This window comes from Coturnix japonica, unplaced genomic scaffold (assembly GCF_054131305.1).
Source record: "Coturnix japonica strain WE unplaced genomic scaffold, WE-NBRP24 Scf058, whole genome shotgun sequence".
NCBI classification, from domain to species: Eukaryota; Metazoa; Chordata; class Aves; order Galliformes; family Phasianidae; genus Coturnix; species Coturnix japonica.
The window spans coordinates 1,171,144-1,183,140 of NW_028188961.1; the positions used below are offsets into that span (position 1 = coordinate 1,171,144).

Sequence of the window (11,997 nt, forward strand, 5' to 3'; positions counted from 1 at the left end):
GATATGGGGGGTAATAGGAGAATATAGGGGGATATGAGGGTGTTATGGGGGGATATGGGGGGTAATAGGAGAATATAGGGGGATATGAGGGTGTTATGGGGGGATATGAGGGTGTTATGGGGGGATATGGGGGTGTTATGGGGGATATGGGGGGTAATAGGGGGATATGAGGGTGTTATGGGGGATATGGGGGGTAATAGGGGGATATGGGGGTGTTATGGGGGGATATGGGGGTGTTATGGGGGGATATAGGGGTGTTATGGGGGGATATGGGGGGATATGGGGGTGTTATGGAGGGATATGGGGGGATATGGGGGGATACGGGGGTAATAGGGGGATATGAGGGTGTTATGGGGGGTATGGGGGTGTTATGGGGGGATATGGGGGGATATGAGGGTGTTATGGGGGGATATGGGGGGATATGGGGGGTAATAGGGGGATATGAGGGTGTTATAGGGGGATATGGGGGTGTTATGGGGGATATGGGGGTGTTATGGGGGATATGGGGGGGATATGGGGGATATAGGGGGATATGAGGGTGTTATGGGGGGATATAGGGGGGTACAGGGGGGATATGAGGGTGTTATGGGGGGATATGGGGGTGTTATGGGGGGATATGGGGGGATATAGGGGGATATGGGGGTGTTATGGGGGGATATGGGGGGATATAGGGGGATATGAGGGTGTTATGGGGGGATATGGGGGATATGGGGGTGTTATAGGGGGATATGGGGGGATATGGGGGGATATGGGGGGATATGAGGGTGTTATGGGGGGATATGGGGGTGTTATGGGGGGATATGGGGGGATATGGGGGGATATGGGGGGTAATAGGGGGATATGGGGGTGTTATGGGGGGATATGGGGGGATATGAAAGTGTTATGGGGGGATATGGGGGTGTTATGGGGGGATCTGGGGGGTAACAGAGGGATATGGGGGTGTTATGGGGGGATATGGGGGTGTTATGGGGGGATATGGGGGGATATGAGGGTGTTATGCGAGGATATGGGGGTGTTATGGAAGGATATGGGGGGATATGAGGGTGTTATGGGGGGATATGGGGGGTAATAGGGGGATATAGGGGGATATGAGGGGATATGGGGGGATATGGGGGGATATGGGGGTGTTATGGGGGGATATGAGGGTGTTATGGGGGATACGAGCGTGTTATGGGGGGATATAGGGGTATATCAGGGTGTTATGGGGGGATATGGGGGGATATAGGAGAATATAAGGGGATATGAGGGTGTTAAGGGGGGATATGGGGGTGTTATGGGGGGATCTGGGGGGTAATAGGAGAATATAAAAGGATATGAGGGTGTTATGGGGGGATATGAGGGTGTTATGGGGGGATCTGGGGGGTAATAGGAGAATATAGGGGGATATGAGGGTGTTATGGGGGATATGGGGGTGTTATGGGGGATATGGGGGGTAATAGGAGAATATAAGGGGATATGAGGGTGTTATGGGGGGACATAGGGGGATATGAGGGTGTTATGGGGGATATGGGGGTGTTATGGGGGGATATGGGGGGATATGAGGGTGTTATGGGGGGTATGGGGGTGTTATGGAGGGATATGAGGGGATATGGGGGTGTTATGGGGGATATGGGGGTGTTATGGGGGGATATGGGGGGTAACAGGAGAATATAAGGGGATATGAGGGTGTTATGGGGGGATATGGGGGATATGGGGGGTAATAAAGGGATATGAGGGTGTTATGGGGGATATGGGGGTGTTATGGGGGGATATGGGGGGATATGGGGGGATGAGGGTGTTATGGGGGGATATAGGGGGATATGGGGGTGTTATGGGGGGATATGGGGGTGTTATGGGGGGATATGGGGGGATATGAAAGTGTTATGGGGGGATATGAGGGTGTTATGGGGGGATATGAGGGTGTTATGGGGGGATATGGGGGGTAATAGGAGAATATAAGGGGATATGAGGGTGTTATGGGGGGATATGGGGGTGTTAAGGGGGTATATGAGGGTGTTATGGGGGGATATGGGGGGTAATAGGGGGATATGGGGGGAATACGGGGCTGTTATGGGGGGATATGAGGGTGTTATGGGGGGATATAGGGGGATATGAGGGTGTTATGGGGGGATATAGGGGGATATGAGGGTGTTATGGGGGATATGAGGGTGTTATGGGGGATATGGGGGGTAATAGGGGGATATGAGGGTGTTATGGGGGGATATAGGGGGATATGAGGGTGTTATGGGGGGATATGAGGGTGTTATGGGGGGATATGGGGGGTAATAGGGGGATATGAGGGTGTTATGGGGGGATATAGGGGGATATGAGGGTGTTATGGGGGGATATGGGGGGTAATAGGGGGATATGAGGGTGTTATGGGGGGATATGGGGGGATATAGGGGGATATGTGGGTGTTATGGGGGGATATGGGGGGTAATAGGGGGATATGGGGGTGTTATGGGGGGATATAGGGGGATATGAGGGTGTTATGGGGGGATATGGGGGGATATAGGGGGATATGAGGGTGTTATGGGGGGATATGGGGGGATATGGGGGGTAATAGGGGGATATGGGGGGATATGAGGGTGTTATGGGGGGATATGGGGGTGTTATGGGGGGATATGGGGGTGTTATGGGGGGATATGGGGGGGATATGGGGGATATAGGGGGATATGAGGGTGTTATGGGGGGATATGGGGGTGTTATGGGGGGATATGGGGGTGTTATGGGGGGATATAGGGGGATATAGGGGGATGAGGGTGTTATGGGGGGATATAGGGGGATATGGGAGGATATGAGGGTGTTATGGGGGGATATGAGGGTGTTATGGGGGGATATGAGGGTGTCATGGGGGGATATGGGGGGATATAGAGGGATATGAGGGTGTTATGAGGAATATGGGGGTGTTATGGGGGGTATGGGGGTGTTATGGGGGAATATAGGGGGATATGGGGGGTAATAGGGGGATATGAGGGTGTTATGGGGGATATGGGGGGATACGGGGGGTAATAGGGGGATATGAGGGTGTTATGGGGGGATATGGGGGTGTTATGGGGGGATATAGGGGGATGAGGGTGTTATGGGGGATATAGGGGGATATGAGGGTGTTATGGGGGGATATGGGGGGATATGGGGGGTAATAGGGGGATATGAGGGTGTTATAGGGGGATATGGGGGTGTTATGGGGGGATATAGGGGGATGAGGGTGTTATGGGGGGATATAGGGGGATATGAGGGTGTTATGGGGGGATATGGGGGTGTTATGGGGGGATATAGGGGGATATGAGGGTGTTATGGGGTGATATGAGGGTGTTATGGGGGGATATGGGAGTGTTATGGGGGGATATGGGGGTGTTATGGGGGATATAGGGGGATATGAGGGTGTTATAGGGGGATATGAGGGTGTTATGGGGGGATATGGGGGTGTTATGGGGGGATATGAGGGTGTTATGGGGGGATATGGGGGGATATGGGGGTGTTATGGGGGGATATGGGGGGATATGGGGGGTAATAGGGGGATATGGGGGGATATGGGGGGATATGGGGGGATATGAGGGTGTTATGGGGGGATATGGGGGGAGTATGGAGCTATATAGGGGGATATAGGGGGATATGAGGGGATATAGATGGATATGGGGGGATATGAGGATGCTATGAGGGGCTATGGGGCAATATAGGGGCTATGGGGTTGTTATGGGGTTGTTATGGGGTCTCTATGGGTCTCTATAGGTCTCTATGGGTCTCTATGGGGCGGTACCTGTCTCTTGAGGCGCCGCTCCTTCTGCGCCCCATAGTAGGTGAGGATCTTGAAGGCCGGGCACCAGCGCTTCAGCTCCATCTCCCAGTTGAGCATCACGCTGGTGGGGACGATGATCAGGTGGGGGCCCCAGCTGCCTGTAAACAGGGGGGCACCCGTTATGGGGGGGGTCTATGGGGGGATATGGGGTCTATAGGGGGGTTTATGGGGAGATATGGGGGGTAATGGGGGGATATGGGGGGATATGGGGGGATATGAGGGGGTTATAGGATCAGGTGGGGGCCCCAGCTGCCTGTAAACAGGGGGGCACCCGTTATGGGGGGGTCTATGGGGGGATATGGGGGGATATGGGGGGTTATGGGGGGATATGGGGTCTATAGGGGGGTTTATGGGGAGATAAGGGGGGATATGGGGTCTATTGGGGGGATATGGGGTCTATAGGGGGGTTTATGGGGGATATGGGGTCTATAGGGGGGTTTATGGGGGGATATGGGGGGATATGGGGTCTATAGGGGGGTTAATGGGGAGATATGGGGGGTTATGGGGGGATATGGGGTCTATAGGGGGGATATGGGGGGATATGGGGTCTATAGGGGGGTTTATGGGGAGATATGGGGGGTTATGGGGTCTATAGGGGGGTTTATGGGGAGATATGGGGAGATATGGGGTCTATAGGGGGGTTTATGGGGAGATATGGGGGGATATGGGGTCTATAGGGGGTTTATGGGGAGATATGGGGGGATATGGGGTCTATAGGGGGGTTTATGGGGAGATATGAAGGGATATGGGGTCTATAGGGGGGTTTATGGGGGGATATGGGCTCTATAGGGAGGTTTATGGGGACATATGGGGGGATATGGAGTCTATAGGGGGGTTTATGGGGAGATATGGGGGGATATGGGGTTTATAGGGGGAATATGGGGGGATATGGGGTCTATAGGGAGGTTTATGGGGAGATATGGGGGGATATGGGGTCTATAGGGGGGATATGGGGGGATATGGGGTCTATAGGGGGATTTATGGGGAGATATGGGGTCTATAGGGGGGTTTATGGGGACATTTGGGGGGATATGGGGGGGATATGGGGGGTTATGGGGTCTATAGGGGGGTTAATGGGGGGATATGGGGGGATATGGGGTCTATAGGGGGATTTATGGGGACATATGGGGGGATATGGGGTCTATAGGGGGGTTAATGGGGGAATATGGGGTCTATAGGGGGGTTAATGGGGGGATATGGGGTCTATAGGGGGGATATGGGGGGGGTCTATGGGGGGATATGGGGTCTATAGGGGGAATATGGGGGGATATGGGGTCTATAGGGGGGATATGGGGTCTATAGGGGGGATATGGGGTCTATAGGGGGGTTTATGGGGGGATATGGGGTCTATAGGGGGGTTTATGGGGATATGGGGTTTATAGGGGGGTTTATGGGGGGATATGACCCCAATGTCCCCATTGACTCCATTACCCCCATTGACTCCATCACCCCCATTGACCCCATTACCCCCATTGAGTCCATTACCCCCATTGACTCCATCACCCCCATTGACTCCATCACCCCCACTGACTCCATCACCCCCACTGACTCCAATGTCCCCATTGACCCCAATGTCCCCATTGACCCCAATGTCCCCATTGACTCCATTACCCCCATTGACCCCAATGTCCCCATTGACTCCATTACCCCCATCGACTCCATCACCCCCATTGACCCCAATGTCCCCATTGACCCCATTACCCCCATTGACTCCATTACCCCCATTGACCCCATTGCCCCCATTGACTCCATTACCCCCATTGACCCCAATGTCCCCATTGACTCCATTACCCCCACTGACCCCATTACCCCCAATGACCCCACTACCCCCATTGACTCCATCACCCCCATTGACTCCATCACCCCCATTGACTCCATTGACCCCATTGACCCCAATGTCTCCATTGACCCCAATGTCCCCATTGACCCCATTACCCCCATTGACTCCATTGACCCCATTACCCCCATTGACCCCAATGTCCCCATTGACTCCATCGCCCCCATTGACTCCATTGCCCCCATTGACCCCATTACCCCCATTGACTCCATCACCCCCATTGACTCCATTGACCCCATTGACCCCAATGTCTCCATTGACCCCAATGTCCCCATTGACCCCAAAGTCCCCATTGACCCCATTACCCCCATTGACTCCATTGCCCCCATTGACCTCAATGTCCCCATTGACTCCATTACCCCCATTACCCCCGCTGACCCTACAGACCCCATTGACCCCAATGTCCCCATTGACCCCAATGTCCCCATTGACTCCATTACCCCCATTGACTCCATTGACCCCAATGTCCCCACTGACTCCATTACCCCCACTGACCCCATTACCCCCCCTGACCCTACAGACCCCATTGACCCCATTACCCCCACTGACTCCATTACCCCCATTGACTCCATTACCCCCATTGACTCCATTACCCCCAATGACCCCATTACCCCCATTGACTCCATCACCCCCATTGACCCCATTGACTCCATCACCCCCATTGACTCCATCACCCCCATTGACCCCAATGTCCCCACTGACCCTATTACCCCCCCTGACCCTACAGACCCCCCTGACCCTCTATGCCCGCTATGAGCTCACCCTTCTCGCAGGCGAGGTGTGCGAGCAGTGAGATGGTCTGGATGGTTTTGCCCAGCCCCATTTCATCGGCCAGGATCCCGTTGAGCTTCTTCTCGTACATGGTGACCAGCCAGTCCAGCCCGATGTGCTGGTACTCGCGTAACGTCCCACGCAGCAGGTGCGGGATCGGGGTCTTCACCTGCACATGGGAACACGTAGGAACCCATAAGGACCCCATAGACCACATAAGGACCCCATAAGGACCCCATAAGGACCCCATAGACACCATAAGGACCCCATAGACACCATAACAACCCCACAGACCCCATAACAACCACACAGACCCCATAAGGACCCCATAGACACCATAACAACCCCACAGACCCCATAAGGACCCCATAGACCCCATAAACCCCATAAGGACCCCATAAGGACCCCATAGACCCCATAAGGACCCCATAGACCCCATAAGGACACCATAAGGACCCTATAGACCCCATAAGGACCCCACAGACCCAATAAGGACCCCATAAACTCCATTAACACCCCATAAGGACCCCATAAACGCCATACAGACCCCATAGACCCCATATAGACCCCATAAGGACCCCACAGACCCCATAGACCCCATAAGGACCCCATAAATTCCATAAGGACCCCATAGACCCCATAACAACACCACAGACCCCATAAGGACCCCATAGACCCCATAACGACCCCACAGACCCCATAAGGACCCCAGAGACACCATAAACCCCATAGACCCCATAAGGACCCCACAGACCCCATAAGGACCCCATAGACCCCATAAGGACCCCACAGACCCCATAAGGACCCCATAAAAAGCCCATAAATGCCATAAGGACCCCATAAGGACCCCACAGACCCCATAAGGACCCCATAGACCCCATAAGGACCCCATAAACCCCATAAGGACCCCATAGACCCCATAAGGACCCCATAGACCCCATAAGGACCCCATATGTGTACCTGCGTGGTGGCCAGCGTGTACCCCTTGGGCTGCAGGACCCCATAAGGACCCCATAGACCCCATAAGGACCCCACAGACCCCATAAGGACCCCACAGACCCCATATGTGTACCTGCGTGGTGGCCAGCGTGTACCCTTTGGGCTGCAGGACCCCATAAGGACCCCATAGACCCCATAAGGACCCCATATGTTTACCTGCGTGGTGGCCAGCGTGTACCCTTTGGGCTGCAGGACCCCATAAGGACCCCATAGACCCCATAAGGACCCCATAGACCCCATAAGGACCCCATAGACCCCATATAGACCCCATAAGGACCCCATAAACCCCATATAGACCCCATAAGGACCCTATAAGGACCCCATAAACCCCATATAGACCCCATAAGGACCCCATAAACCCCATATAGACCCCATAAGGACCCTATAAGGACCCCATAAACCCCATATAGACCCCATAAGGACCCCATAAATCCCATATAGACCCCATAAGGACCCCATAAGGACCCCACAGACCCCATAAGAACCCCATACACCCCATAACCCCATATGTGTACCTGCGTGGTGGCCAGCGTGTACCCTTTGGGCTGCAGGACCCCATAAGGACCCCATAGACCCCATAAGGACCCCATAGACCCCATAAGGGCCCCATAGACCCCATAAGGGCCCCATAGACCCCATAAGGACCCCATAGATACCATAAGGACCCCACAGACTCCATAACAATCCCACAGACCCCATAAGGACCCCATAAACCCCATAAGGACCCCATAGACACCATAAGGACCCCATAAGGACCCCATAGACCCCATAAGGGACCCATAGACCCCATAAGGACCCCACAGACCCCATAAGAACCCCATACACCCCATAACCCCATATGTGTACCTGCGTGGTGGCCAGCATGTACCCTTTGGGCTGCAGGACCCCATAAGGACCCCATAGACCCCATAAGGACCCCATAGACCCCATAAGGACCCCATAAGGACCCCACAGACCCCATAAACCCCATAAGGACCCCATAAGGACCCCACAGACCCCATATGTGTACCTGTGTGGTGGCCAGCGTGTACCCTTTGGGCTGCAGGACCCCATAACCTCATAAGGACCCCATAAGGACCCCATAAACCCCATAAGGACCCCACAGACCCCATAAAGACCCCACAGACCCCATAAGGGCCCCAAAAACCCTATATAGACCCCATAAGGACCCCATAAGGACCTCATAGATCCCATAAGGACCCTATAAGGACCCCATAAACCCCATAAGGACCCCATAAGGACCCCATAAACCCCATATAGACCCCATAAGGACCCCACAGACCCCATAAGGACCCCATAGACCCCATAAGGACCCCATAAACCCCACAGACCCCATAAGTACCCTATATATGTACCTGCGTGGTGGCCAGCGTGTACCCCTTGGGCTGCAGGCTCTCGGCCGCAGCCGCGATGTCGCTGATCTCCTTCTTGGGGGGTGGGCAGTGCAGGGGGGGGGGCTGGGGGTCCTCGGGGGTCTCTGGGGGTGGGGGTGGGGGCGGGGGGGGGGGGCGGGGGTGGAGCTTCGGCCTCGTCGTCGTCGTCTTCCTCCTCCTCCTCCTCTTCCTCCTCTTCTTCCTCTTCCTCCTCGTCCTCTTCCTCGTCCTCTTCCTCGTCTTCATCTTCGTCTTCTTCCTCTTCGTCGTCGTCGCTGTCGGCTGCCAGGGAGTCTGGGATGGGAAGGACCCCACAGACCCCATAAGGGACCCCATAGACCCCATAAGGACCCCATAGACCCCATAGGGACCCCAGAGACCCCATAAAGAACCCATAGACCCCATAAAGAACCCATAGACACCATAAGGAGCCCATAGAGCCCATAAAGAACCCTTAGACACCATAAGGAACCCATAGACCCCATAAGGACCCCATATAGAGCCCATATAGACCCCATAAGGACCCCATAGACCCCATAAAGAACCCATAGACCCCATAAGGACCCCATAGACCCCATAAGGACCCCACAAGGGGCCCATAGACCCCATATAGACCCCATATAGACCCCATAAGGACCCCATAAACCCCATAAGGACCCCATATAGACCCCATATAGACCCCATAGACCCCAATAAGGACCCCATATAGACCCCATAAGGACCCCATATAGACCCCATATAGACCCCATAAGGACCCCATAAACCCCATATGGACCCCATAAGGACCCCACAGACCCCATAAGGACCCCATATAGACCCCATAAACCCCATAAGGACCCCATAAACCCCATATGGACCCCATAAGGACCCCATAAGGACCCCATATAGACCCCATAAACCCCATAAGGACCCCATAAACCCCATATGGTCCCCATAAGGACCCCATAGACCCCATAAGGACCCCATATAGACCCCATAAACCCCATAAAGATCCCATACACACCCCACAGACCCCATATAGACCCCATACACACCCCATATAGACCCCATATAGACCCCCTATCCCCCCATACCGGATCTGGTGCTGCTGGCCGCGGGCGCAGACTCGCAGTCGGAATCATTGAAGGCCCCGGCGTATTTCTGCAGCAGCTCCTCCATGGGCAGCTCCCCTGCAACACGCGTGTGCGGCGTCATACGTGTATAGTGTCATACGTGTACAATGTCATACGTGTACGGCGTCATACGTGTACATTGGTCAGACATGTATGCATACACCCCCCCCATACCACCCCCATATCCCCCTATTTCCCCCATATAACTCCATATACACCCATACCCACCCCATATCCCCCCATATAACCCCATAGAACCCCATAGAACCCCATAGAACCCCATAAACCCCCATATCACCCCTATTAACCCCCATATCCCCCCATATAACCCCATATCCCCCCATTTAATCCCATATGCCCCCCATATAACCCCATATCCCCCCATATAACCCCATAGATCCCCCATATCCCCCCATATAACCCCACAGAACCCCATAAACCCCCATATAACCCCATATCCCCCCATATAACCCCATATATCCCCCATATAACCCCATATCCCCCCCATATAACCCCATATAACCCCCCATATCCCCCTATTACCCCCCCATATCACCCCATATCCCCCCATATAACCCCATATCCCCCCATATAACCCCATCTCCCCCCATATAACCCCATCTCCCCCCATATAACCCCATATAACCCCCCATATAACCCCATAGATCCCCCATATCCCCCCATATAACCCCACAGAACCCCATAAACCCCCATATCCCCCCATATAACCCCATATCCCCCCATATAGCCCCATATAACCCCCCATATCCCCCTATTACCCCCCCATATAATCCCATATCCCCCCATATAACCCCATATGCCCCCCATATAACCCCATATATCCCCCATATAACCCCATATCCCCCCCATATAACCCCATATAACCCCCCATATCCCCCTATTACCCCCCCATATAATCCCATATCCCCCCATATAACCCCATATGCCCCCCATATAACCCCATCTCCCCCCATACTAACCCCATATCCCCCCATATAACCCCATCTCCCCCCCATATAACCCCATATCCCCCCATATAACCCCATATATCCCCCATATAGCCCCCCCATATAACCCCCCATATCCCCCTATTACCCCCCCATATAACCCCATCTCCCCCCATACTAACCCCATATCCCCCCATATAACCCCACAGAACCCCACAAACCCCCATATCACCCCATATCCCCCCATATAACACCATATGCCCCCCATATAACCCCATATCACCCCATATAACCCCATGTCCCCCCATATAACCCCATATCCCCCCATATATCCCCATATCCCCCCATATAACCCCATATATCCCCCATATAACCCCATATCACCCCATATCCCCCCCATATAACCTCCCATATCCCCCTATTACCCCCCCATATCACCCCATATCCCCCCATATAACCCCATATCCCCCCATATAACCCCATATAACCCCATAGATCCCCCATATCCCCCCATATAACCCCACAGAACCCCATAAACCCCCATATAACCCCATATCCCCCCATATAACCCCATATATCCCCCATATAACCCCATATATCCCCCATATAACCCCATATAACCCCCCATATCCCCCTATTACCCCCCCATATAACCCCATATGCCCCCCATATAACCCCATCTCCCCCCATACTAACCCCATCTCCCCCCATATAACCCCATATCCCCCCATATAACCCCATATCCCCCCCATTTAATCCCATATCCCCCCATATAACCCCATATCCCCCCATATAACACCATATGCCCCCCATATAACCCCATATCCCCCCATATAACCCCATAGATCCCCCATATCCCCCCATATAACCCCACAGAACCCCATAAACCCCATATTCCCCCATATCCCCCCATTACTCCCCATGTCTCTGTGCCCCCCATGGGTCGCTGTATCCAGCTGCCCCACATTGGGTTGGGGGTCCCATATTGGGTTGGGGGTCTCAGAGCCCTTTTACTGTCCGCGCCGGCTACCAAACCCCCCCCCATGGGAGTGGGGAGGGGGTCTGTGTAAGCGCGGGGTGACCCCTTCATTGGGGGGGGGTTTTTTGGGGGGGGTCTGTGTGTTATTTGGGGTCTGTGTGTTATTTGGGGGGGGTCTCTGTGTTATTTGGGGGGGGGTCT

General features: G+C 54.1%; 1 protein-coding gene across 3 annotated transcripts in view; it reads right to left on the reverse strand.

The window, feature by feature from the left end:
• Nucleotides 1–10,052, reverse strand: part of LOC107307746 (chromatin remodeling protein SRCAP-like) — a 33,469-nt gene extending 23,417 nt beyond the window's left edge. For 2 of the 3 annotated variants that reach the window (XR_014941088.1, XM_085533320.1), the window contains exons 1-4: nt 9,832–10,052; nt 8,741–9,052; nt 6,378–6,555; nt 3,740–3,876 (exon numbers count right to left, since the gene is read on the reverse strand). Coding sequence is in view for 2 of the 3 variants with exons in the window: in XM_085533320.1 (XP_085389446.1) it covers nt 3,740–3,876; nt 6,378–6,555; nt 8,741–9,052; nt 9,832–9,879 (675 nt within the window). In the remaining variant the exon portion in view is untranslated. Of the gene's footprint in view, nt 1–3,739; nt 3,877–3,996; nt 4,032–6,377; nt 6,556–8,740; nt 9,053–9,831 lie in introns of those variants that run through there. The other variant, XM_085533321.1, reaches the window with a different exon arrangement.
• Between the last annotated feature and the right edge of the window lie 1,945 nt (nt 10,053–11,997).